This window comes from Dipodomys ordii, unplaced genomic scaffold (assembly GCF_000151885.1).
Source record: "Dipodomys ordii isolate 6190 unplaced genomic scaffold, Dord_2.0 Scaffold146, whole genome shotgun sequence".
NCBI lineage: Eukaryota > Metazoa > Chordata > Mammalia > Rodentia > Heteromyidae > Dipodomys > Dipodomys ordii.
The window spans coordinates 794,655-819,389 of NW_012267362.1; the positions used below are offsets into that span (position 1 = coordinate 794,655).

The following is a 24,735-nucleotide window of genomic DNA, read 5'->3' on the forward strand; positions in this document are numbered from 1 at the left end:
CAACCTGTAGCCAGGACTGGCTATATCATTTGTAAAACTGAGTGCAAAATGCAGCTACAGGGCCTCTGTTCAATGATGACCAACTTCACTATGGTGACAGCCGAGCTCTGGACCCAGCTGAGTGACAGCAGGCCTTCCCTGCTCATAAGTCCATTGTGTGTAGCCTCTATGTGAGTGGAGGACAGTGAAGGTATTGTGTGGTGGCTGACATCCTATCTGGATTCGGGTATGTTCACTCCACATCTATAAGTAGCCCCTGATCAGCTGGGGGCTCATGGCTCAAGCCTGAAATTCTACCTACTCAGGAGGCTGAGATCTGAGGATAACAATTCAAAGCCAGTCCCAGGGAAGGAAATTATGATTCTCTTATCTCCAATTAGCTACCAAAAAGGAGTGGAGCTCAAAGGATAGAGCACCATCCTTGAGCAAAAAAGCTAAGAGACAGTGCCAACACCCTGAGTTCAAGCCCCAGTACACACACACACACACACACACACACACACACCCTACAAAAACAAAACTATAAAAACTCATGATCATGCCAGCAGTCCCATATTGGTCTTGTTCCATCAGCCATCCAGTCATTTCAGTGACGGGGCCTCTCCAGGACTTAGAGCTGGTGCCACTGCAGGGAAGGGGAGATCCCTTGCACAAACAGCAGGCTTACAGTGGGCCTCCCTGAACAAGGAAGGCTTCTTCTATGTCGTGGGGTTCAGGCAACAGCCATGGAGATCAGAACACTACCCAAGAGCTGTGGGTTGTGTTAGTTCCCTTTTGTATGGCTTTGGGAGCTCTCTTATCTCTGAGCATTTATCTCTAGGAGTACAGTGCGGGGATGAGCCCCATGGAGGATCCCCAGTGGGGTAAGATTAGGACCAGGTGTGTTGCGTTGCTCAGGTGTAACAGGTTGGAAGTCCCCACAGACCCTGAGCCCAAAAGGAGACAGACACACAGAGGAGCAGCAGGACACTTGAATGTCTTTATTGGGGCTCGAGCACAGCATGACAGTTGAAGGCGTGCAGACAGGGCAGCAGAGCCCAGCCTAGGCGTGCCTCAGACACACATAAAGGTACAGCTTTAGAAAAGGACTGACCAACACCAAGGAGGGGCAGGGAAGGAAGAGAGTAGGAAGGGAGGCCAAGGGAGGGGCAGAGGCCAAGGCTGAAGGGGCCACCTGGCCTCTGCTATTGCACTCATCCTCTGGCCACTGGCCAGGAAGTACAGTATTGCAACTGGTTTCCTCTCACCCAAGGCGTCCCCTTCTCAGACCCCTGAGCCAGATGGGTAGACAGACCCCTTCCCTGCCCGTCTGCCCAGCAGCATCTTTTAAAACATATGACAAGGGAGACAAAAAAAGTCAAAGGTGAAAATAACGAAATGCCCCACCTCTGCCAAGAGCACAGATCAGGATGTTGGAAGGAGTGGTTGGGCTACACAGGAGCCCCTGGAAGTCCCCCCACAACTGGAGTGTGGGGTGGGAGGTAGAGTCCCAATCTGGGGGAGGGTTGGGCTAGTGAAGCAGTGGCTGGGGGTGGGAAAGTGTGGGAGCAAGTCTCACCTTCAACAGATTCCAATAGGCCATCTGCTGGCAGAGGAAACACCCACAGAGAGAGTACACTGGGACCACCCTGCTGGATGGGCAGATCCCAGGGGGCACTTTTCCTGGGACATCACACACACTCACACACACACACACACACACACACACACACACACAGAGTCAGGAGAAAATGAGGAATCTGGGAAGGGGAAGAGGATGGGAAACAGGGTAGGGAGAGGGTTTGGGGAGACAAAGCCTAACAAAGACAGACCACCAGTAGCACGTGCACTACACACAGAAGTATAGTATGTATGAATATAGATACTATATGTGCATATATATCTCTTCAATGTACAGTAGAACAGAACAGCAGGACCCAGATGGTTCTGGGCCCTGAGGGTCACATGGGAGCTTTTCCACCAGTCTGGTATACAAACAAGGATATAGGAGTCTCTCAGCAAAAAGATTCGTGCCTGGGTTCCAGAGTTTCCCTATGTCTCTGGCTTTCTGTCTGTCTGTCTGTCTCTCTCACGTTGGCGCCGCTTTAAGAGAGGGTGAGGACTTCAGCCTGGGCATAGTTGGATGAGAGGGCGTCTTGGCAGGTCTCTGTGTTTAAAGAGCACAGGTGTGAGACACTGGGACGCACGCTTTCAGTTCAACATTGCCTTGGGGGCGGGGAGGGGAAAGCAAAGAGTTCAAAAGCAAAAGAAAGGGAGAAACAAAGAAAAAGATATTAGAAGGAAGCCAGCTGCTGACCTGCAGGCTGAGAGCTAAGGAACAGGCCAAGAGCAAGTTGGAAGGCATAGGGACCCCAAAGCTAAGAGGCAAGGAAGAGCCAAGATGGGTCAGGGAGTGGGGTGGGCCCTTCATCACCCCTCTTCCAACCCAGCTCGAGGCTAAAGGGACTCAAGTAGCCAATAGCTTCAGAAACAACCAGCTTTTCAGAGGTTCTAGTGTAGTGGGAAGAGGGACCATAACTCTCTCTACAGCTGAGCAGGAAGGCAGCGGGGAAAATGGATGTGACCTTTGGTTCCTAAGTCAGGACCCCAGTCAAACTATCCCACAAACATCTCCATCTTTCTCCACCACCTTAATCTATTCCATTATCCCAGGTAGCTGGCGAAGAAGGTTCTAGAGCAGAGTCATATTATGACCAGTCCTACCCTCCATGTGGCAGAAAGAGTTTCAGCAGATGGAGGGCATGCAGCCTTAGGAGAAAAGGCTTGCAAATAGCATCATATGGAGCGACCCAAGCCTTCAGGGTCCTCATTGGTACTACCTTCTCAGCCTGGGGTGTTGAGGCTTGGGTCAGGGAACTGGGCTAACAGTGAGGGTGTGGGTTTCAGCCACATACTAGGATAACCTGAAAAGATACCGTGTTTGTGATCCTGCATGGGGATCATCAAATTGAGCTTCCAGACCTCATAGCTTCTGTTCTGGAGTTTCCTGCCATGCTGAAAAGCCTCAGTTACTTTCTTGGGACACATCTCAAAATGACACTGTTTCCACATCCTTAATACTATGGGTTCCAGCCACTTCCTTAAACACTGCCCTTTGATTCACTAGTGTTCTGAGGCCCCAAGTACCTCCCAGAGCTTTCCCAACTTTTGTGCTAGTACTGGAGCTAGTACTCAAGGCCTCATGCTCTTGCTTGGCTTTTTCTGCTCAAAGCTGGAGCCCTATTAATTGAGCCATACCTCTACTTCCAGCTTTTTGCTGCTTAATGGGATCGCTACGAGTCCCTTGGATTTGTCTTCTCATGCTGGCTTCAAACCACGATCCTCAGATCTCAGACCTCCTGGATAATGAGGATTGCAGGTGTGAGCCACTGGCACCTGGCTAGAACTCCATTTCTGAAGACAAGCAGGAAGAGCTGTGCTCTTACACTGTACTCCTAATAGAAACCTGTTTGTGCCTTTTCAACAATACTCAGCCACAAGCCCTGGTCCCCAGGGGAAGGGGGCAGTCTCTGAACTCTTGTAGCTACTAGATCCTAAGAAGCACTAGGGTGAGAAGGGCTTTAGGGGGCTTTTTTACTGACATCCATGGGTCATTCATGACATTCCTTGGGGCTCTCAGACATTTGGGGAAGTTTTTCCTGGATGACTATCTTACCTTAGATTATTTATATGACCTACCATGGTTGGGCCAAGGATTACAAAGGGTGGCTCTTGCCAGGGTAGCATAGGCTCTGCTCTCCTAGGTACTCTATGAAGGGCAGCCCTGGCCCAATGGTACTTCAAGACTCCAGGTTTTTAAGCTAGGTGCTAGTGGCTCATGCCTGTCATCCTAGCTACTCAGGATGATGAGGAATTGTGGTTTGAAACCAGCCTGGAGACTTAAGTCTATAAGACTTCATCTCCAATTAAGTGCTTTCAAAAAAGGCAGAAGTAGAGCTGTGGCTCAAGTGGTAGAGCATAAGCCTTGAGCAAAATAGCTCAGAGACAGCACCCAGAGCCTGAGTTCAACCCCCAGGACTGGCACCACCACCAACAAAAAAGTGCAGGCTCTTGGCAAGTGCTCGGCCTTCCCTCTTCCTTTTCCTGTCAGCCTGGCTATATAGCCCGAACATTCTCTTCCCCTCTCATGGCACCTCACAGCCACTCTTCTCAGAAATATCCAGCTGCAGGGCAGCCTCTAGAGTTGCCCAGCCTTGGGTCAGATTGGAAGATGCTAACTATTGGTGTTTATGATACTTCTCTGCTCTGGAGAAAGAAACCAAGTCCCAGCTGTGGAAAAGGTTTCTAAAAGCCAAAGTAATAGGAGCAAATCCAAGTCCAGTACAAGGAAAAGCAAACAACACTCAGATTTGGGTAGGAGAGACCCTAAGAAGGGCTGCCCAAGGCCTGGGTAGGCCTGAGGCTTGTACAGGTAGCAGCCCCCAGGCCTTTAAGACTCAACTGTTTTCAAGGTCTCCCCCTAACTGGGTCCTGTCTCCCTCCTCTAAAGCAGGTGGGGTTGGGGGAGTGTGGGAGTTTCCCCCAGGCACTAGGGGCTACAGCCTGGCACTGCTGTGCTGTGTTGCCCAGGGACATCTGTACCCCCCACAGGGGTGCTGTGAGCATGCCCATCCTCGTAGGAGGGAAGAGGGGAGGAGGCGGTGGGTGCCGTGGAAACTTGGGCTCCTGACAACTTGAGGGCTGCCTCCAAAATAGCTGCCTCAGCTCCCCAAACCAGAAAGGCATGTCAGAGAAAATAACTGTGGTACCCATATGAAACCGGACACCCGGTTCACGGTATCCCCATCAGACCCTGACCCTCCATGCCAGCAGCCCTGTGGGGCAGGGCTGGACCTGCTGTGAGGAATCTGGGCTCTGTCTTGGCTGAGGGGGAGGAGGAAGGGAAGGGCATCTCCGTCTTGCTCCACAGGCTTCTCCATCCTGTCTCTTAAAAGGGTCTGTCCCCTCTAAAGGCTGGTCACAGGGATGTCCCTGTACTCCCTCTCAAACTTATGGGTCGCTTCATTCTGACAGCAAGCGGCAGACAGCCTCACAAACCACAGTAGGACTGGTATCCTCTCTAGAGAGCTATCCTGCATCTGCTCAGGGTTGCTAGATGCACTAAAATTATGAAGCTCCTGGCATAGGTTTTACACCATACCTCAACCCCAGGAAACAATCTGATCTTTCTCCCCCAGCCACCTTTTGAGGTAAGCTACAGATTTCCCAGCCTCCTGCCAGATCCCTAAAGCTGTCTTGCCAGGCCTATCTTTGCTACTCTGGAGGGAGCAGATATGGACTTTCCTTAGTCACTCCCTCTACCAAGTTGCATAATCTGACTCTAAAAATTGCCAGACACAGGGCTCTGCTGTCAGGTCTAATTCCCATCAGGTGAAACAGGAAACGTCTTGGCTTGAGGCTTTCTTTCCTCTTCCTGGGTCTTAGGCTGAGGAAGGGGCTTGCTGGGGGGAGGGCCCAGCGAGCAGGTGTGCGCCTCCCTAGGATTGGCAGCAGCAGGTGCAGGCAGGATGGCTTCTGTCGCCTCACTTCCCCTCAGCTGTCCCTGCGCAAGGTGTACCCCTGCTCACTCAATGACTCACAAACCTGTTGTGCTCCCGGGCTCGTTAGGTAAATGAATACACTTAATTATAGAAATTAGATGAGTCCCCGTTCTGGCAGGAATACAGAGCAGAGGCTGGGTGGGAGCGGCAGGTGACTCAGAGGCAGGGCTGGGAATCTGAGGGACCAGGAGAGGGAGTGAATTGTCGCAGAAGCAGAGGAAGCAGTGTAGAGATGGCTGTGGCACAGGGTGCAGATGGGATGCTGGGTGGGCTGTTGGGTATCACTGCGGAATCTGGGCATGGGCCACTGGAGAAGAGCACTTCCCTGCACCCAAACAGCCTGCCCAAGGCTTAGAAGCCCAAGAAGCCTCTATCTGCAACCTAGGCCAAAGCTGGAAAATACCAAGCCCCTGCTCCCAGGGCTGCGCCGCTCAGGGATCCTGCTTTTCTGAGGAAACAAACCCCCTTTATGCCCGCAGAAAATGCTCCACATGACAGCCTTGTTCTTTGCTGTTCTTAGTGTGGAATGGACAGACAGACAGACAGATAGGCTGCTTGCTTACTGGTTAAAGGCCACAGGAATGGCAATGCATAATAGGAAATATTAATAGGCTGGCACCAGTGGCTCATGCCTGTAATCCCAGCTACTCAGGAAGCTGTGATCTGAGGATAACAGTTCAAAGTCAGCCCAGACAGGAAAGTTTGTATGATTCTTATCCCCAATTAACCAGTAAAAAGCCAGAAGTGGAGCTGTGGCTCAAGTGGTAGAGCACAAGTCTTGAGTAAATAAAGCCAAGGAAGCACACCCAGGTCCTGAGTTTAAGCTCCAATACTGGTACAAAAAAAAAATTAATGTAGGCATGCCTCCTTGGCAAGGCTAAGTGGTTCCAGGTATAACATGTACTATCCATCAGCCCATGGGACCCAGGTGGGGTGGGGTGGGGGAGCATGGGGAAGCAGAGCCCGAGACACATAGCCTAAATGTGCTGGCACCTCTGGCTCAGAAGAGATCAGATAGATGGAAGGCATGGTAGGAGGCCTCGCAGGAATCTCCCCTTGTGTCTAGGCTATACTGCTAAGCATGTTGGGGAGCTGGGTGCTGGGTAGGAGAGGCTTGGGGGCCTGAATGCTCCTCAACTGACTGGCTACTTTCTCCCTTTGCTCTCCTCCAGCCCCAGGAGGGCTCGGAACTGGGAGGGCAGGTGACTGTGTCTGCTTGGAGTGTGCATTCCTGTGCCCAGAGGCACAGCTAAGGGGCAGAGTGGCCAGGTGGGGGGCTGGTGAGGGAATGGAAGGGATGGGAGAGCAGGAGCTTTCTTGGAGGGTAGGGTGAGCTGTACCGCGATGCCAATGGAGACAGCCCCAGACTGGTTCCAGCCGCTCCGGCTATGTTGTTTAGACTCCGGGACTTTTCACAGCCTTGGTGAAGAAAAGGCACATGGGTCAGAAGGGCACGGCTCCTTCGGAGCAGCTCCATGGCACATTTCAGGGAACTCTGGCAGGATAAGTAGCCCAGATGGAGGGATCTTTCCCCTCCTGGAGAGGTTTCCTCACTCTCCCTGGCCCCTGGGTCTCCTGGGTTCCTAAAGACAAATCCCAGCCAGTTGATCTTTGTCCTGTCCTATCCTCAAACTAAATTATCCTCCTGCTCCTTGATGACCCTCATGCACAAAGACTGCCCCCCCCACTCCTTCAAGAATCCATCTTCTCCACCCTAAGAAACCCCAGTTTAGAACCTTCCACCTTCCTCTCAGAAGCCGACACTCTGATGCATGGGCAGCTACAGCTTAATGATGGGGTCAGTGCCAATGGCTCCATGAAGTCCAGACCCATTCTCTCCTGGTCCTACATGTAGCTGAGTAAAGAGAGGTGCGGCATTGTATGATGTGGGGAAAGTTGTTGAATGCACACTGGGAGTTTGGCGATGTTAATTGCCACACTTGCTTAGCAGGGCCCGTTTCCCAGCAACCCACCTGTTCCCTCTCGAAGGTCACTCTAATTGGCTGAGTTACATGCTTGTTGCCAAGAAGCAGTGTGGAGGCATCTTGAAAATAGAGCAGCTGGGCCCCACAGCACCCCAGAGAGACAGGGTGGGATGCGGGCTCCATTACCCAGTGCACATGCACCCGTTTTTCATAAGTGAGGCTGTTGCCAGTGCACTGGGACTTTTTAACTTGCACCCTCACACATCTACTTCCACAGAGCCCTTCACAGCACAGGGAGGGAAGTAGGGGTGCTTGGCACTGGCTCTGTTTGCTCAAGTCCTCCATGGGGTTGGGGTTCTCTCTACCCCATATTTGAGGCTGTCCATTTACCAGGCTCCAGCCAGAGCCAGGCTGAATGATGCAGTACACTGCATATTTGAAGCAGAAGATGGGAGAGGAGGGCACGTCCCGAGCCTGAGGACCGGGGCACAGGAGTGACAAGTGAGTTATGAGTTCTGATCGTTCTCCATCTGCAGCCATTTGTCTGGAGCCTCTGGGCCGTCTCCTTCCAGATGCCACATTGCTGATCCCTCTTCTGCCACCCAAGACACATGTGCTAGATATACAACATCAGGATCTGGCAAAGTCAGGGTGGCCTGGGGATCTCATAGGAATGGTGGTGCTTAGAAGGCCTGAGAAGGTGCCCCGGGAGCCCTCTTGGGCAGCCAGATGACATCTACAGGGGCCAGACACATCACATACTCTCCCTGATGCAGCCAATGACCCTGCCTCACTGAAACTGGTCTCTAACTGGGGTATAGAACAATGGGAAGTAGGGGGTTGAACTGGCTGATTAAGAAGCACCCAGAAAGCTAGGGATGAGTTTTATTTTAGGAAGAGCTAAGACTTGTCCTAGAATTAAGGGAGGGTGTTTAGGAAGGTTAGGTCACAGGAGTGGGCAAAAAACATAAACATGAACAGAAACCAGAGAAGACTATCTGGTCTCAAGATTGTTGGTCCTTGCTCATGCTCAATCATTTTACCCTCTCTTCTAGGGCAGGAGTCCCTGGTTCCACAGCCTAACCTCTGCCCTGCCCCCACAGTGGGCGCAAGGCCTGATGTTAGAATTCCTCCCTTCCTAGGCAGGGAAGGGGCTGGTCCCCAACTCTCAAAATCCTTCAGGTCACTCTGAAGGGGATGGGTCTCCCTTGCAGACTTTCACATCCTAGGTACTTGCAAATCCAGCCTCCAGGCTCCCAGTGCAGGATGGAAGGGAGGGGGCCTTGTGCAGGCTCTCTGAAGACCTGGGACCTGGTATTTCCTGGGACTACTTCCTTAGGGCAGGAAATGCCTCTTATTCAGGAGATGTAAGGCGAGGATGTAAGGCAGTGAACTTGTAGGCCAGGTTTGAAGGCAGGAGCAGGTCTCAGAGGCAGTGAACGTGATGAAAATGGAGGGGAGGAGCTAAGCCCCTGGCCTAGTGCCCCTCAAACTTCCTTAGCATTGATCTTCCCCATGGGCACTTTGGGGAGAGGGAGGGCTCTAAGGCCTTTTTCAAGATTATGGAAGCATTTCTAATCTAGAAACTGGGAGATCAGAGTACCAATTCTAAAAGCGGGGATGCATCCAAGGCAGAGGAGATGGTGGCCATGGACTCCGGGGAGGAGGGGACCTCAAGCTCTTTGGAGAAGGTTGAGGATTCTCAGCTTTGTGGGGGCTCCCCACCTTCCCGGCTTGGGGAACCATACCTTTTCGGACACTGCCATCAGCACAGGCATAGTCCCCAGCACTGAGCAGGAAGCAGGCGGCTGCCTTCTTGTTTCTGTCCCGTGTGCCAGAGCGGCGCAGGGCCCGGCGCTCCTCGGGGGTAGGGGCAGAGGCCAGGGGCTGGGTGAGGCCAGCTCCCTCCTCATCAGACAGCACCGCATTAGCATCGCCATTCTGCTTGGAGTCTGAAGGGCAGACAGAAAAGAGGCTGAGGAGCTGTTGTGGGGCCCATCTGGGGTCTCTCAGATTCCAGACCCAGAATGTTCCTTCTTTAACCCGAGGAGGGGCCTAGGGTCACTGAGAAGGAGTGTCATCAGAGCCAGGGAGCAGGCCTGTGTGTAGGACAGGGGCCAATGGCAAAAAGGATGCTGTGCTTGCTTATTTTTTTAAGTTTTACTCAGGACCTTGTGCTGTTCCTTGGCTATTTTGCTCAGGGTTAAGCATTCTACCACTTGAATCGCAACCCCTCTTCCAGCTTTTTGGTAGTTAACTGGAGATAAGAGTCTCACAAATTTTCCTGCTGCAGATGGCTGTGAACCACAATCCTCAGATCTCAGCCTCTTGAGGAACTGGGATTATAGGCATGAGCCACCAACACCTGGCTGTGCTTGCTTCTGAAAGTAGTTTCTTTCCCAATCTAGGTCTGGTCTATAGAATATTCCCTGGAGTTGGAATATAGGACAGACACCCCACGTCTAGACCCCTCACACCAGCCTGCTAGAGATGTACCAGATCAGCCCAAGGCAGGTGACAGGCAGACCCAGCTTCCCCTGGGTCTGACTCAGGCTGGCTCTGGGTGAGTGTGGTGGCCCAGGGAAGGCCTGAGTTGAGGGGTCAAACTTATTCAGAGGTATCCCACTGTACCACCTAAAGTGGATGTTCTGTTCACTAGGTAGCTAGGCCCAAGGCCAGTGCCCAAAAGATTTGGGGGTCCTCTGCTCAAAGAGGACTCTCTTAGTGTCAAGGAGACACTTGGGAAGAGGCTCTGATTCATCTCTCCAGTGCAACACTGTGAGCTCTTACCCCTGGCCTCTGTCAAGCGGCTGCATTGTAATGCTAGAGTAAGGTGGTGACTCTGACATTGACAGCAAGCAGCCAGACAGGCTAAACACATGGCTGACAGGGCCTCAGTGATGTGTGCACTGAAGAGTGCACCCAAGAACTCTGCATTTGGTTATGAGGATCTGACTGGACTTTTAGAGGACAGAAAGGATTGCCTGGGACATTTATGTTCACAGATCAGGAAGGAGTACCACTGTGGTAGGAAGAGAAACCCTGGGGGCCGGGTACTGTCCTGTCAAAACTCTCTACCAGGGAAGACCCCAGGAAGGGAGTGGCCCCAGCAGAAATTATGGGCACAGGCCAAGAAACCTCAGCTGAGTGTCCTGATTCAGGTGGCTCCCAAGGACTCCAGCTAGTTTGTCACAGCGCCTAGCTAGATGTTCCTGCCTCAGTCTGTTGGTTCAGCCCAGCGCTGTTAGTCTGATGTCCAACAGTCTTCCAACTGGGCACCCCACTCTTCCCAGGAGCCCAGCCCATCCTAAACACTGGTATCTTTCCCACCTTCTGGCCTAGCCTGCATTGCTGGGAAAGGAGCTAATTTCCTTTTTAATGTCCTAATCCAGTGCAAGTGAGCTTTCTTGGGCGGCCTTTCCTTGCAGGAAAAGGTAAGACTCCATGCCTAAGACCTCCCTTCCAGGGATGCAGACATCAAGTTCTTCAATCTTCCTCCCTTCTCAAGACTGTCTGGGCCACTCCTTTCTTGGTTCCTTTCCATGCATGTCAAACCCTGAGCCCAGGCCTCCCTCTGGCTTGTGCTGAACAGAAGGCAGCCACCCACTGCTGTTACGTTATCACATTTATTGTGCCCAGAGACACCAGACGAGACGATTGGGAAAGAGGTGAATCATGTGTTGATGCACCTTGGAGGAACAGCTGCCCTGCTCTCTGGCTAATGGCAGTGCTCAGCTTTTGTAAAGCGATTTTAACTTCTCAAAGTGCTTCACTCATTTGGGTCTCATCAGTCTGGGGCTAGGATATAGATATAGCATTCCTACCTTACAGGAAGTCTATGCTGAGAGGGAAAGTGACCTGTCTCGGGACACACAGACAGAGACTTCCCGGCCTTCTAACACAGAACACCATGCATGTTCATCAGAGCCTGAGCTGGATGGAATACTCGACAGATTCTGACATTCAGAATGTCCAGAAAGCCACAAACTAAGGTTGATCTCTTCTCCCTCTTTCCCTCCCTCCTTCCCTCCCTCCTTACTTTTGGTGGTACTGAGGTTTGAACTGAGGGACTCAACACTAGCCAGACAGGCTCTCTTTCTGAGCCACACCTACAGCTCCCTAACAGTACATCCTATACTGAGGCCACTATAATAAACCAAGGCAGTTCACCCAGGGGGTTCTCTGGGCCACTTACGAGTAAAGGGGTCCTCCTCCCCAAACCCCACTCACCTGCTCGTTTCCTCTCCAGCACGCCCTCTTCCCGGGCAGGGGGGCTGGTGTCACTGTAGGTGCTGTCCCGGGGCGAGGTCTCCTCTGATTTGCAGTAGATGGGCGACTCAAGCTGAGCTGGCCGGGGCACGTGCTTCTTCCGCTTCTTGGGCAGCTTCTGCTTGGCCATGGCTAGGGAGTAGTACATGCCGAAATTGTTGACAATGACCGGCACCGGCATGGCTATGGTCAGCACCCCAGCCAGTGCACACAGCGCCCCCACCAGCATGCCAGACCACGTCTTGGGGTACATGTCCCCGTAGCCCAGCGTCGTCATGGTGACCACGGCCCACCAGAAGCCAATGGGGATGTTCTTGAAATCGGTGTGGTCGTTGCCCCGTGGGTCGGAGGGCCTGGCCCCTATGCGCTCCGCATAGTAGATCATGGTGGCAAAGATGAGCACGCCCAAAGCCAGGAAGATGATGAGCAGCAGGAACTCGTTGGTGCTGGCGCGGAGCGTGTGGCCCAGCACACGCAGCCCCACGAAGTGACGCGTGAGCTTGAAGATCCGCAGGATGCGCACGAAGCGCACAACGCGCAGGAAGCCCAGCACGTCGCGGGCCGCCTTGGACGACAGGCCGCTGAGTCCCACCTCCAGGTAGAAGGGCAGGATGGCCACAAAGTCGATGATGTTGAGCAGGTTCTTGACAAAGTCCAGCGTGTCAGGACAGCACACGATGCGCACCAGAAACTCCAGCGTGAACCACAGCACGCACACGCCCTCGATGTAGGTCAGAATGGGCTCTGTCTCCACCTCCCGGCGGAAGCGCACGCTGGTGATGTTCCCCACCCGGTGGATTTCAGTTACATTGCGGTCAATGTTGAAGGCCTCATGAGTCTCCAGGCAGAAGGTGGTGATGGAGACCAGGATGAAGAAAAGAGAGGCAAAGGCCACTACCTGTGGGCCAGGGAGGGAGGACAGTTTAAGGAAGCTGTCAAGACAAGGGTGGATGGACCTTGCTGAGAACAGCGATCTCTGCTCATGGAGAGTAAGCACACCGGCTACCCACCAGGCAGTCTTTTCAGACTAAAAGTGGGATTAAGAGGAGCTAGAACTCTCCTTGGAAGGGATGTGTGGAGGAGTGTGAGTACTAAGGCTTGAACTCAGACTCTGGGGACATCTCCTTAACTTTTTTGCTCAATGCTAGTGCTCTAAGCACTTCAACCACAGCTCTACTTCCCGCTTTTTGATGGCTAATTGGACTTTCCTACCTGGGCTAGCTTTGAACCATGATCCTCATATTTCAGCTTGGGTAGCTAGGATTAAAGGTATAAGCCACTGGCTACCTCCTTGGAGGGTTTTAATATACCTGTGTGGGTGTTGTAGAGCAATATTTCCTATCTTCACAGAATGCACAGAAGACAGAGGCTGCCCTTGGCTGGAAGCCATATGTCAAGGAATAACAGCTGCCTGGCCCTTCCTGCAGTAGTTCTGCCAACCTTAGCCTCTTTCCTGTTTCAAGGCTTCTTAAACCATGATGGGTTACCAATCAGCTGAAAAGTAATTCCAAGGCCATTTTGTCTCAGGAGATTTGGGGTAAGGCCTGTAATCCTACCGTTCTCACAAGCTTGGAAGCTGAGGCTGTGTCCACTGACCACTGCTGAAGTAAGCAAGCTGTAAGACACTGATTTCTCAAAGCAAGGGCCTGTGGCCAGAAGTACCAGATCCCTGGAAACTGGTTACACAGATTTCAAGACCCACCCAAACTGAGTGAGGTAAAGGGCTTAGTAATCTACTTTAATAACCCTCCTATGGCAATCCTGATATCCAAATTTAAGGCCCACTGTTTTCAGGAATGTCCACAGGCAAGGACCTCTTTCTGCTGGCTAAGTCTATTATCCACAGCTCTAGACATGGCCCACCTAGTTTGTCCCTGATGACTGTGTAGGTGGTAAGGAAATCTGTGAAAAGACAACATGCCCTATGGCAGGTGACGAGGTGGTCTGCCCAAGACAACCAGTCTTCCCCTTCCTGGAAATGGACACTGAGCTCTACAGAAAAATGAACTGCACCCATCAGGATCACTGTGGCTGACTGATCCTGATAGCTGCTGTTGGAATTACGACAGCAGCACTCGGTAGACGAACAGCCAGGCTTAAGTGTCCAATCATTATGAATGGAGATGAGATGCATGTGTAATAACACCAATTACGGAGCCTTCATCTGTTATTCATGCCTTGCCATTCAACATTCAGTGCTGCCCCGTTGCTGGGGTCTTATCTCCTTTCCTGGCTATATTGCTCATCCTGCTTGGGTGTGGCTAGGCACCCTCCCTGAGTAGGTGACTGAGGATAATGGGGGTGGGGGGGAAAGGAGGGAGTGAGGAAGGTCTTGTCCCATTTTTTTTTTTTTTTTACAACTCCTAGGTTTTCTCTGCCAGGATTTCCATCCACTGCAGGCAGATCTGTTTTTCAGAGGTTTTCATCCTGAGGCGTCTGTATCGGGGAGGGGGAGGAGCAGTCTGTTCTTAGGACTGTAAAACACCAATGGTGAGCACAGGGCAATCAGACAGACAAGACAAGCAGCAGCACCTCTAGGGCCTTTGGAGCTGGACAAGTCCAAGGAGAGAACTTTGAGCACAGACATTCATCAGCTGTCATTCTGTGCCCAGCACGGTTAGTCACTCTGTATGCATCATCCCCTTCATGCTTCCCAGTCATCTGGGAGGCAAGTCATATCCCATTTTACACTGGAGGGACTGGAGATCAGGCAGGTTACATACATGTCTCAGATTACACAGCCTGGGAGAGATGGAAACCAGCGTAAAACTGAAAACTGACTTAAAAGTCCATACATTCCTTTCCTACCACGCTGTCTTTACCATCTCCTGGGCAAGGCTATTTCCCAGGCCCAGGAATGCCAGCTCTAAATGATCAAACCTTCCTGTCACCTCCCTGATACCTGCTATTTCATCTTGGGGGGATGTACCTTGGACTTAAGACAGAGCCCCCATCTCCCACTGTGGGGTTTCTCTTCCACTTGAGCAGGATGGGTTGATCAGAAAGAGGTTGGAAAGGAAAGAAGGGTCCATAGACAGATATGCTCCCTACTTTATAGCTGTGTCTGCAGCCCATCCTGCCTGCTTCTCCCCAGGAAGGGGAATTTCCATGCCCTTGCTGGCCTCACAAGCCAAGCCAATGCAGGTTGAAAAAGCTGTGGGCAAATGGCTCCAGCCTGTGGCTCTTCTCAGCCAACAGAGATGAATTGGCAAAAGCACCTGCTGGTGGTGAGTGACGCTGGGGGGCGAGGGGAGGTGATCCTGACTCCATTGCCTTCTCCAAGAAGCAGAAGGGGCTGGAGAAGGGGCAGGAATGACTAGGAAGCACGGGGAAGTGTGCATTCTCTCAGGGACAGTTAGCTAGGAGAGATGCCCCACCTGGGAGCCTGCGCATGAGGTTAATTAGTGATGTGGAAAAACAAGTTGAGGAAGAGCTGCCAAGGGGCGAGCAGAGGGAGCAGAGCCGGGAGGGGTTTGGTCTCACCCACAGGCCAGGACACTTTCATGGCTGCCTGCCCCGGCGGCCACTGCCTAGGTTCCTGCAGTAGGCAAGGGTACTTTTCAAATCTCACGAGGTACAGACCACTCTCCGGGGGAGAAGCACACTCAGTTTTTTTCATTTGTTTTGGCTTGGTAATTTTTTGTGCTGGTACTGGGGCTTGAACTGAGGGTCTGGGAGCTGTCCTTTAGCTTTTTTGCTCAAGACTGATGCTCTACCACTTAAGCCACAGCTCTATGGCTTGTTGATAATTCAGAAATAAGAGACTCAAGAACCTACCTGCCTACCATGGCTTAGAACCCTCCATCCTCAGATCTCAGCCTCCTGAATAGGTAGCATTATATATGAGATCCACCAGTGCCAGCTTTACTATCTTCTTGTTTGAGAACATAGCAGTCTACTGTATTACTCGGGGTTATAGGTTCCTGCAGAGCCTATATTATTCCTCTCCCCTGAATCATTCCCCAAGCTGCATTCTTTCCTAAGCTAACCTGCAGGTCGTTGATGTCCTCCCCAGGGACAAGAACACTGTTTTTTTTCTTTTCCATGAGGCCCTTAGTTGGGGGTCTCCCAGGACAAAAAGGGGCTCAGGAAGTAACTGGAGCAATGTCATCCTGCAAGGGGGCAGAGCTTGTGCTTGAGCCTTAGCCCCAAAGGGCTACCCTTCAGGGCAAGCAGGTACATCTGAGTTCCCTGTCCCTCAGCCCAACTGAGAGCAGAAGACAGCTAAGGAGCTCTGGGCTGGAAGCCTTGGGTTGGTGAGGGCAGTGGGGTTCTGCAGTGGTGCTTACCCTTAACCAGGTAAGTGAAGCCTTGTGCTGTTTCCATGGTGGAAACTAACAGATCTTTCCATTACATGAAGACACAGGCCATGAATCTTGCTGGGAGCCCAAATGTGGTCCAAACAACAATAACAAAAAAGTGAACTAGCTTTACCATGACCAGCTCCCCTTCTCTTCTAAATACCCTGGATAGGAAGCTCTTGCCTGTTAGGACAGCACTTCTCCCAGCAGACATGGGTCCTGCAAGTACTGTCCATCTCCAAAAGCCTAGGTGTTTTAGCTAGTGAACCAGCTCTCCAGCCAGCTTCCTCCGCCATTCTCTCTTTAAGATGGTCTTGAGCTGGGTGCCAGTGGCTCATACCTATAATCCAACCTACTCAGTCTAAAATCTAAAGATCACAGTTTGAAGGTAGTAGCCCAGGCAGGAGAGTCTGTGAGACTCTTACCTCTAATTAATCACCAAACAAAAGCTAGAAGTGGAGGTGTGGTTTAAGTTATAGAGTATCAGCCTTGAATGAAAAAGCTAAGGGACAGGATCCAGGTCCTGAATTCAAGTCCTAGTTCAAGCACGCATGCGTGCATGTTTGCATAGGCACACACAACTGTCTTTGGACAAAGGAGAGGACATACTTCTTGATTCAAGTCTGGTTCTTCCACTAACCTGTGTTATAACATGGAAATCCAAGCACCTACAACATGCCACGGTGTTGGAAAGGGCAGAAAACATCCTAAACATGCTTATGGAAGACTGTTCATAATTAAATAAGTAAAAAATACATAGCTTGTCAGAAAGTGCGAAGGACATAGGAAAAATATCAGAGAGGTGGGGTCTGACATGGGAGAGAAAATTCAAATAGGATGGTCTGGTAAGATCACAAAGACAAGGTGATGAGAGCCCTGAGAGAGTGAGGGGGGAGTCCCAGGAAAAGCCTTCGGAGTTCCTGAGGCAGAAGGAACAGACACTGTACGGCCTTAAGGCTATAGTGTGCATGGCGTGCTAGAGGAGAACCTACTCTCTATGGCTGGTTGATCTGAGGATTAAATGATTCTTGTGAAACTCAGCACAGAGCTTAGTGTCTCAGAAATCTGGCACAGGCTAAGGGGAAGAGGTGACAGACACCAATCACTGGGAACTGCATACAACCACTGGGGACAAGGGAAGGGAGCCTAAGGAAGGAGGGCCAAGGAGACAGATGGACAGATAAACATAAGGAGACTCATACCCAAAAACCTATATTAAGGATGAAGTGTAGGAGAGGGGAAAATTGAGAACACAGCCAAAGCGTGCAGAGGAAGATCCATGGTGATGGGTGAGGGGCTGAGCCTCCTCAGGAAGTGAGATCCCAGTGCTCAAGTAGTGCTGGGAAGGGAGCAGAGCATCTTGGAATATGAGCAGTAAAGGGACAGAGCCTGCTTGAAGAAGGTATCTTTCCATTGTCTCTGGATCCTGGGTGACCACCTGCACTGAGGCCCAGAACCTAGCATCAGGGTGCCTCTGGCTGCACCCCCCCCACCCTGCCCCGCCTCCCTTAGGAATAAGCCTTGGCCCTCTCAGCCTGAGCTAGGACCTTCTGATTCCAGCATCCAGAACCAATCTCCCCCTGGGCTCAGCCTCTGCAGAGTCATCATTGGGGCCCTCCTACAGCCCTACCTGGGTCACTATCAAGTAGCATTCCTGACTATTATACCTCCATGTTGCATGCAGATCTGCCTCTGCCTGGATGGTCTCCTGGTCAGGCAATTTCCCTTTCTCTGACTCTCCCCGGTTTGACATCACCCACACCAGAAATTTATTATTTATATATGTATTTATAACCTACCTTCTTCTAAAAATTATTCCAGAGAGCCAAGTCATTATCCTACAAGTCCTAAACAGCTCAATTTCTATTTTCTCATACACTCTCTCCCTATTTCCCATGTAGAGGTTAAACTTATCATTCCCTCTCTCACCCTATACTGAACTTTTTAATGACTACCATGCAACTCAATACCATCTAGTATTATTTCCTGTCACTCATTTCTTTGTGTGTGTGTGTGTGTGTGTGTGTGTGTGTGTGTGTGTGTGTGTGCCTGAACAAGAGTTTGAACTCAGGGTCTGCATGCTGTACCTTAGCTTTTTTGCTCAAGGCTGTCATTTTACCACTTGAGCCACAAGTCAACTTCTGGCTTGGAGGTTAATCGGAGATAAAGAGTCTCATGGACTTTTCTGCCTCATCTAGCTTTGAACTTGAATCCTCATATCTCAGCCTCCTGAGTAGCTAGGATTATAAGCATGAGCCAAGAGCATTCTGCTTCTTTCATTTATCTCCTATCACCCAATTTCTTTCAGCTGCTACCTACTTCACCTGATCTGCCTGTCTGTCCTCAGTAAAGAATACCTCTGCCAGGTGCTAGTGGCTCATGCCTGTAATCCTAGCTACTCAAGAGGCTAACATCTAAGGATCACGGTTCAAAGCCAGCCTGGGCAGAAAAGTCCATGAGACTCTTATTTCCCACCAGAAAACCAGAAGTGGCACTGTGGCTCAAAGTGGTAGAGCACTAGCTGTGAACAAAAAAGCTCAAGGACAATGCCTAGGCCCTGAGTTCAAGCCCCAGGACAAAAACAAAACAAAACAAAAACTCTGACTCATCATTACATTCTAGAACCCAGCTTGGTGTCTGTCATGTAGTAAGTGCTCAGCAAAGTCCTTTGGATGAGAAGGTCAAGCAAATTTCAGCTTCCTTTTCCAGTCAGGGGTGGGGAGCTGTTGAGAGGAAGATCATCAACCTGAATGACCAGGGCTGGGTTGACAAAGGTATGCCCAAGAATACCTCTAGACACAGGGTCCTAGGACTCTGCAGCTCACCAAGGTAAGCCAAACCCACTTCCTGATGGAGCCCCTGCCAGGGGGCTTAAAGGACACCTTAAAGGACATCCACAGCTTAAAGGACACCTCAACAGGGAGCTGGGGCAGGGTCATAGCACACTGTTCATGTGCAGGGACCAAGGATGGTAGACACGTTCCATGACCACCAAACAGGCTGACATTGTCTGTGGCAGAGGTGGAGGGTACAAGAAGCTTCCTTTTCCCAAGGCCCAGCTGCCTGCTTGCTCCTGCCTGTTCTTCTTACTCTCCAAAATAGCCCAAATTTATCCCTCCATTCCACACCCCACCCAAATGGCGACAAATAGAAACACCTCATCATCCAGAGCCAAGATGTTCAGAGGCAAATGTTATTCTGTTCAAAATGAGAAGGAAAAACACCAAAGAAAACCGGGAGGGAACTAAGAGGCTGCCCGAGGCAGGATCTGCAGAGAAGCCACAGCTTTTTGCCCGGCTCTCTTCTGCTTCTCAAGAAGGAGGTAGACAACCCACCCCACTGCCCTCCTGGGCCCAGATTTCCAGTCACCCTAGCGCAGAGGGTACAGCTTATTGTGGCCATTGAGCAGTGGGTCCCTAGGCAAAACTAGATCCAGAAAAGCAAGACGACCTTCAGAAGTAGGTAGGCAGGAACAAAGCTCTTCATTGCTTTCCTAGAAGACCTTATTTTTGTCCCTTTGCCAGGGCCAGGGGAAACTTCACTCCTAACCAAACCTTGCTTCTTTTTTTCTTATGTAAGTCCCCCAAGTGGGAAAGAGGGGGCCTCACACCAAAACAATTCTAGGAGGAGAGGCCAAGGAAGGGATTTGGGGGAGGAGCAGGAAGGAGCTCCCTCTGGCTGGATGGCCTGCCTCTCTGAGCTGTACTAAAGCCAGAGGCCCTCTCTGTGCTGGAGCTACAGAAGGCAGTATAGGAGCACAGATGGGGACTCACGAGACTTGGGTTTGGATCTTTGTTGCCCCAACTGTGCCACATGGGGTAAGATTTTCTGGACCTCATCTAAACTGAAGTTAACAATCCCTGCTATCCCTGGGTGAGGAGGTAGCAAAAGGAAGCAGAGAGCAAGCCTATCCTCACACTGATGTTTGTACAGGGAGAAACACAATCCTCACCACCCTCCCTTCAGGAGCCGTGGGGATGCTGTGGGTCACCTTCTTCACTCAGAAGGGAGGCATCATGGGAAAACAATCCATCCCACAAAGTGATTTAGCCAAAAGAGAAAGACTATGACCCCCAACATAGCCAAGAGCAGAGTTAAGGCTAATCCAGCCTGAGACCTCTAGAAAATGGAAGGAATCACATCCCAGGGCACATTCATTAGGCCTTGGTCTGCTCTCAGAAAAGGAAGGTGTGATTCTATAGTTCTGGGTGCTATGCCAAGTCTTTTCTAGTCCCCTACCCTAGGCTGTAAAGTCACCTTGGGGACCACTCATTCTGCTTAGAACACTGGAGAGATGGGGACAGGACCAACCTGCTCCTAACTCAGGCCACAGTGAATGGAACAGAGGTGAGCAACCTGACCAAGAGTCCATCTGAACGTAACAGCTCCATGGGCCAGGTCGGTAGCTAGGCAACAGGCTCTCCTAATCAGCTCGGCTCACTTTCCATCTGTGTCTCTTTTGCTCTTGTCATAATGCACTACTCAAATGACCTGCTGGGGTTTGCAAAGAGATGCTTTGGGGCAGAATTAAACTTCTCTGCCCTCATGCACCCTCCTAGAGGACATCCCAAGTTCACTGCCTTGTGGGGCTGCAGATCCTTTCCAGGGAGATAGTGATTGAAGGAAAGTATGCACACAGAGCCAAGGAAAAGGTGGTATGTGTATGTGTACCAATGTTGGGGCTAATGGCTTGGGCAATGAGAGTGTGCATAGCTCCTGAGCTCCCAGCATAGCACAGTACCCTCAGACCTGGAAGAATCCCTTCTGATGTCCCCACTGAGTTTTCTGATGTCATCCACAGGAGGTAACCTCAGAACTTCATGCATGCCACAGCAAGAAACTAGCCACTTTGCCATCCTGCAGATAGCTCTGCTCCTGAGGTGAGTACATGTTGATCACAGGGCAAGAGCTTATAGATCAGGGAGCTCTGACTTTGAGAGCTCAACCACTATCTAGGGTTGTGATCTATCTAAGGGTGTGATCTCAGGGCAAGTATTTGTCCGCTCACAGCTTCAATCTGTTCAGTGGGGGCAATAACCTTAAATTGATAGAGGGTAGAGATTAGCATCAAGTATGTGCAGTAAAATACCTGCACAGGTCACTCAATGAATAGTACTTATTAATATTTAAAAATTTTATTCTTACTGAGTGTTGGTAGTTCATATCTGTGATCCTAACTACTCAGGAGGCTGATCAGATCTTAGGATTGTGGTTTGAAGCCAGCCCTAGCCAAAAAAAAAAAAAAAGAAAGTCTGAGAGACTCTGATCTCCAATTGACCACCAAAAACAGGAAGTGGAGCTGTGGCAGAAGTGAAGCTGTGGCTCAAGTGATAGAGCACTACCCCTGAGCAAAAAAAGCTCAGGAACAGTGCCCAGGCCCTGAGTTCAAGCCTCAGGACTGGCACCTAAAAGGAAGGAAGGAGAGAAGGAAGAAAGGAGGGAGGAGAGGAGGGAGGGGAGGAAGGATAATCTCATGTGTAGCAAAATCCCTTATAGTCATAGAGGAAAGATACCAAGAGGTGAACAGCCCAGACACCTCAGGATGGGCAGAAGTTGAGCCTAACTCCCCTAACCACCTGCTATCCTGTCTTCTTGGCTTGCTCCCTTTCCCTATGTCTGTGAGGCTGAATCTACCTCTTCTCTATTTCTCAGCTTTGAGAATCTCAATGGTTTGCATGTGTCTCTCTCCCCTAGTGCAAACAGCCAAGAGCCAACACTAAGAGAGTTAGCAAACTGCATGAGAAGTAGTTTGCTAGGGTCATCACCTTCTGAACTGGTCTCAGCTGGAAAGAAAAAGATCCCTATCCTCTAGTTCTAGAACTACCTGTAGTCTCAGCCTGGCTAGCTGTGGTCTCTGAGACCTCCACTTGTCCCTTCTTTTCCAGGCAGGTAATGCATCTGCCTTCGTTCGGCATTTATGCCAGTCGAGCCCCATTCTCTTGACTCCTCTACCCTCTACCCTGGGTGGGGAAGAGGAACTTTTCCTTCTTTGACTGGGATGAAGTTCAGCCCAGAGGTGTTTTGGCAGCATTGAGGCTCATGAACAAGACAGCCTAGAATGCCAGCAGTACCCATCAGCTTTAGCTTCTCAGCAAGAAACAGTCCCCAGACCACACAAGTCACATTGCTCTTTCCAGCCAGGGCTTTAAACTACAGCTGGCCGTGAGGTCATACAACAGCCACGAGGAGTTTTATTTTTTAAAGAATGTAAAACCCCCTTCAGGGTCTGAACCTAACTAGGTGAGCGACTTTGTCCTGTTCCACCACCCCTTCCACCTATAGGGTTTAAGAGAAGCTTAATTTAGGGAGGATAGGGGAGAAAGCAGGTTTTGCCTAAACCTGTATACTCCCTCCCCCCATACACCCATTTCTAGCAGTAACCTGAACCAGGGCTTTCTGGGAAGCCACTGTGAGGCGCAGCAGCAAGAAAAAGAGCTGCAACAAATCTGGTATCACCACCCGGAAGCCTGTGGCTGGCCACTGCCCTGGGAACCTGAAGGGCCTTACTGTTCCAGGCCCTTCCAATCTTAACATGCCCCCCAGCCCAGCAAATGCCAGGCTAGATCAGGTGTGCTGGAAGCCTCCAGGCCTGGCCTACTCTCTGAAATGCATAAATGCCAGCACGCAGAGCGGCGGGCAGGATGTTAATGGGGTGGCACAACATGGAAGCATCCAACACACACACCCCAGTTTCCTTCCTTTAGCCCTTTAGCCCGTGGCTCACCCTGGCAGGAGGCCAAACTCCACCTTTCCAGGTCGATGGGCCCGGGGAGGGCAGCTGAAGATGGGGTGTGGACATCAAAGGGGCTAGAAAAGCCAAACTGAGGGCACCCCACTCACTGGAAGTGGGGTGGGGTGGGGGATGCGGCCGAGCAGGCAGCTGGGATTGAGTCCAAGTAGTAAGTCAAGTGTGTGCAATCTCCTCATGGAGCGTGCAGGGGAGAGGGAGGGTGGGAAGTGTGCAATTCCCTAGAGGGCCCTGAAAGGAGTTGGAAAGAAGGCAGGGACGGCCTGCCGTGTTAAGTCGCTCTCTTCCCTGCCCCTACCCACCACTCCAGCACTGCCAGGCACCCCTTGGAGACAAGGGGGGGGGTTAGGAGAAAGACAGAGACACAGAGAGACAGAGAGAGACCCGGGCTCCTGCCCTGCCACTCACCCTGGCCGCCCGGGAGGAGTAGGGATCCTCAAAGAGCGCCCACATGCGGGGTTGCCAGCCACGGCAGCCCCCGGACCCAGAGCCGGGCCCCGCGCCTCCCTCGTGGGGGCCCAAGCGCTGCAGGGCCAGCTCCCGCTCCTCATCGCCGGCTTCGTCATTGGGCCCCGCGCCGCCGCCGCCGCCACCACCTCCGTCCGGGCTCTCGAAGATGTCGAGCGCCTCCTCGGCGTCGCGGTGCTGCCGGTAGGTCATCCAGCAGCAGGGCTCCACGTCGGTCTCGTCGATGCCCCAGAAGGTGAGCTCCTCCTCGAAGAGCGGCCCGCACACGTCGGCCGGGCAGTGCAGCTTGCCGGTGCGGTAGTAGTTGAGCACGTAGGCGAAGACGCCCGGGTGCCGATCGAAGAAGAACTCGCAGCCCCCGCCGCCGCCGCCGCCGCTGCTGCCGCTGCTGCCCGCACCGCCGCCATCGGAGTCGGGCCGGCCCCCGCCGTCGGGATCGGCCAGCCAGGCCAGCCGGGTGCCCGGCAGGGTGCGCAGGGTGCTGCGGTAGGTCTCATGTCGCGTGCCGCCCACGTTGATGATGATCTTCTCCGACGCCTCGCCCTTGGCCATCTCCTCCTTCAGACATGTTTTGGACGGAGGCTTGTTCCCCGACTTGCGCCCGCGGTAGGAGGAGACACACACCGAGCTGATCATAAGAAGCGCTGCGGGGCTCCGGCTTGGGGCGGCCGCTGCCCTCCAAACACCCTTCCCGAGGAGGCAGCGTCAGGCGGGGAGGGGGAGGAGAGCAGGAGGAGGAGGTGGAGGAGGAGGAGGCCGGAGGCGGCGGCGGCCCCCTCTGCGGCGCGGCCCTGCCCCTGCCTCCCACCCTCCCCCCCCGGGGCGCCGAGCGGGAGGAGTTGGGTTTCTCGGGTGCACAGGTGGTTGGGATTTGGGGAGGCAGCGCCGGGGAGGGAGGCAGGAGGGAGGAGACGAGAGCCGAGGACTCAGGCGAGGGCCCCCCCCCCGGGGAGGTAGAGGCACGCAAAGGCACACCACCACCGGGTTGGGATTAAGGGCACTCGCAGCCGGGGACACGCCCCCCCCAACCCCCCGAAGATGGGAGAGGTGCTCGGTCCCGGAGCGGTCCGGGGGGTCGGCGGCGCGCGCGCGCTGGCACTCACGCGGGCCGCCCTGGGGCTCCCACCGCGCCGAGCCGGGGAGCGGCCGGTTCCCCGCGGCGACGGCGGCGGCGGAGGGGCAGCAACAAGTCCTCCCAAGCGGCTGCCGGGGCCGGGCCGACGCTCTCACAGCAGCCGCAGCTCCGCGGGCCCGGGCTGCGTGCGGTCAACACGAGGAGGCGGCGGCGGCATGTGGCCTCGTCCCCCCATTCATAAATCCAAGCGCTGGGCACGGATGGCGGGCGGGGCTGAGCGCAGCGAGGAGGACCGGCGGGCCCGGGCTGCGCAGGGCGAGGCGGCAGCAGGAAAACAAGCGCGCCCGAGGAGCGAGCCCGAGTCCTGCGTCCACGGCCGGGAGCTGCGCCGGACTGGGCGCCGCGCTGC

At 52.5% G+C, this 24,735-nt stretch overlaps 1 protein-coding gene across 2 annotated transcripts; it reads right to left on the reverse strand.

The window, feature by feature from the left end:
- Positions 1–2,084: 2,084 nt before the first annotated feature.
- Positions 2,085–24,123, reverse strand: Kcnc4 (potassium channel, voltage gated Shaw related subfamily C, member 4). Of its 2 annotated transcripts, XM_013031881.1 has the most exons (5): positions 23,192–24,123; positions 11,696–12,632; positions 9,214–9,417; positions 8,509–8,511; positions 2,153–2,205 (listed from the first exon to the last, which is right to left on the reverse strand). In XM_013031881.1, the coding sequence occupies exons 1-5, from the start codon at positions 23,885–23,887 to the stop codon at positions 2,153–2,155; spliced, it is 1,893 nt and encodes a 630-aa protein (XP_012887335.1). In that variant the 5' UTR covers positions 23,888–24,123. The 2 variants fall into 2 exon arrangements, with proteins under 2 accessions (XP_012887334.1, XP_012887335.1); XM_013031880.1 differs by lacking the exons at positions 2,153–2,205; positions 8,509–8,511 and adding an exon at positions 2,085–2,146.
- Between the last annotated feature and the right edge of the window lie 612 nt (positions 24,124–24,735).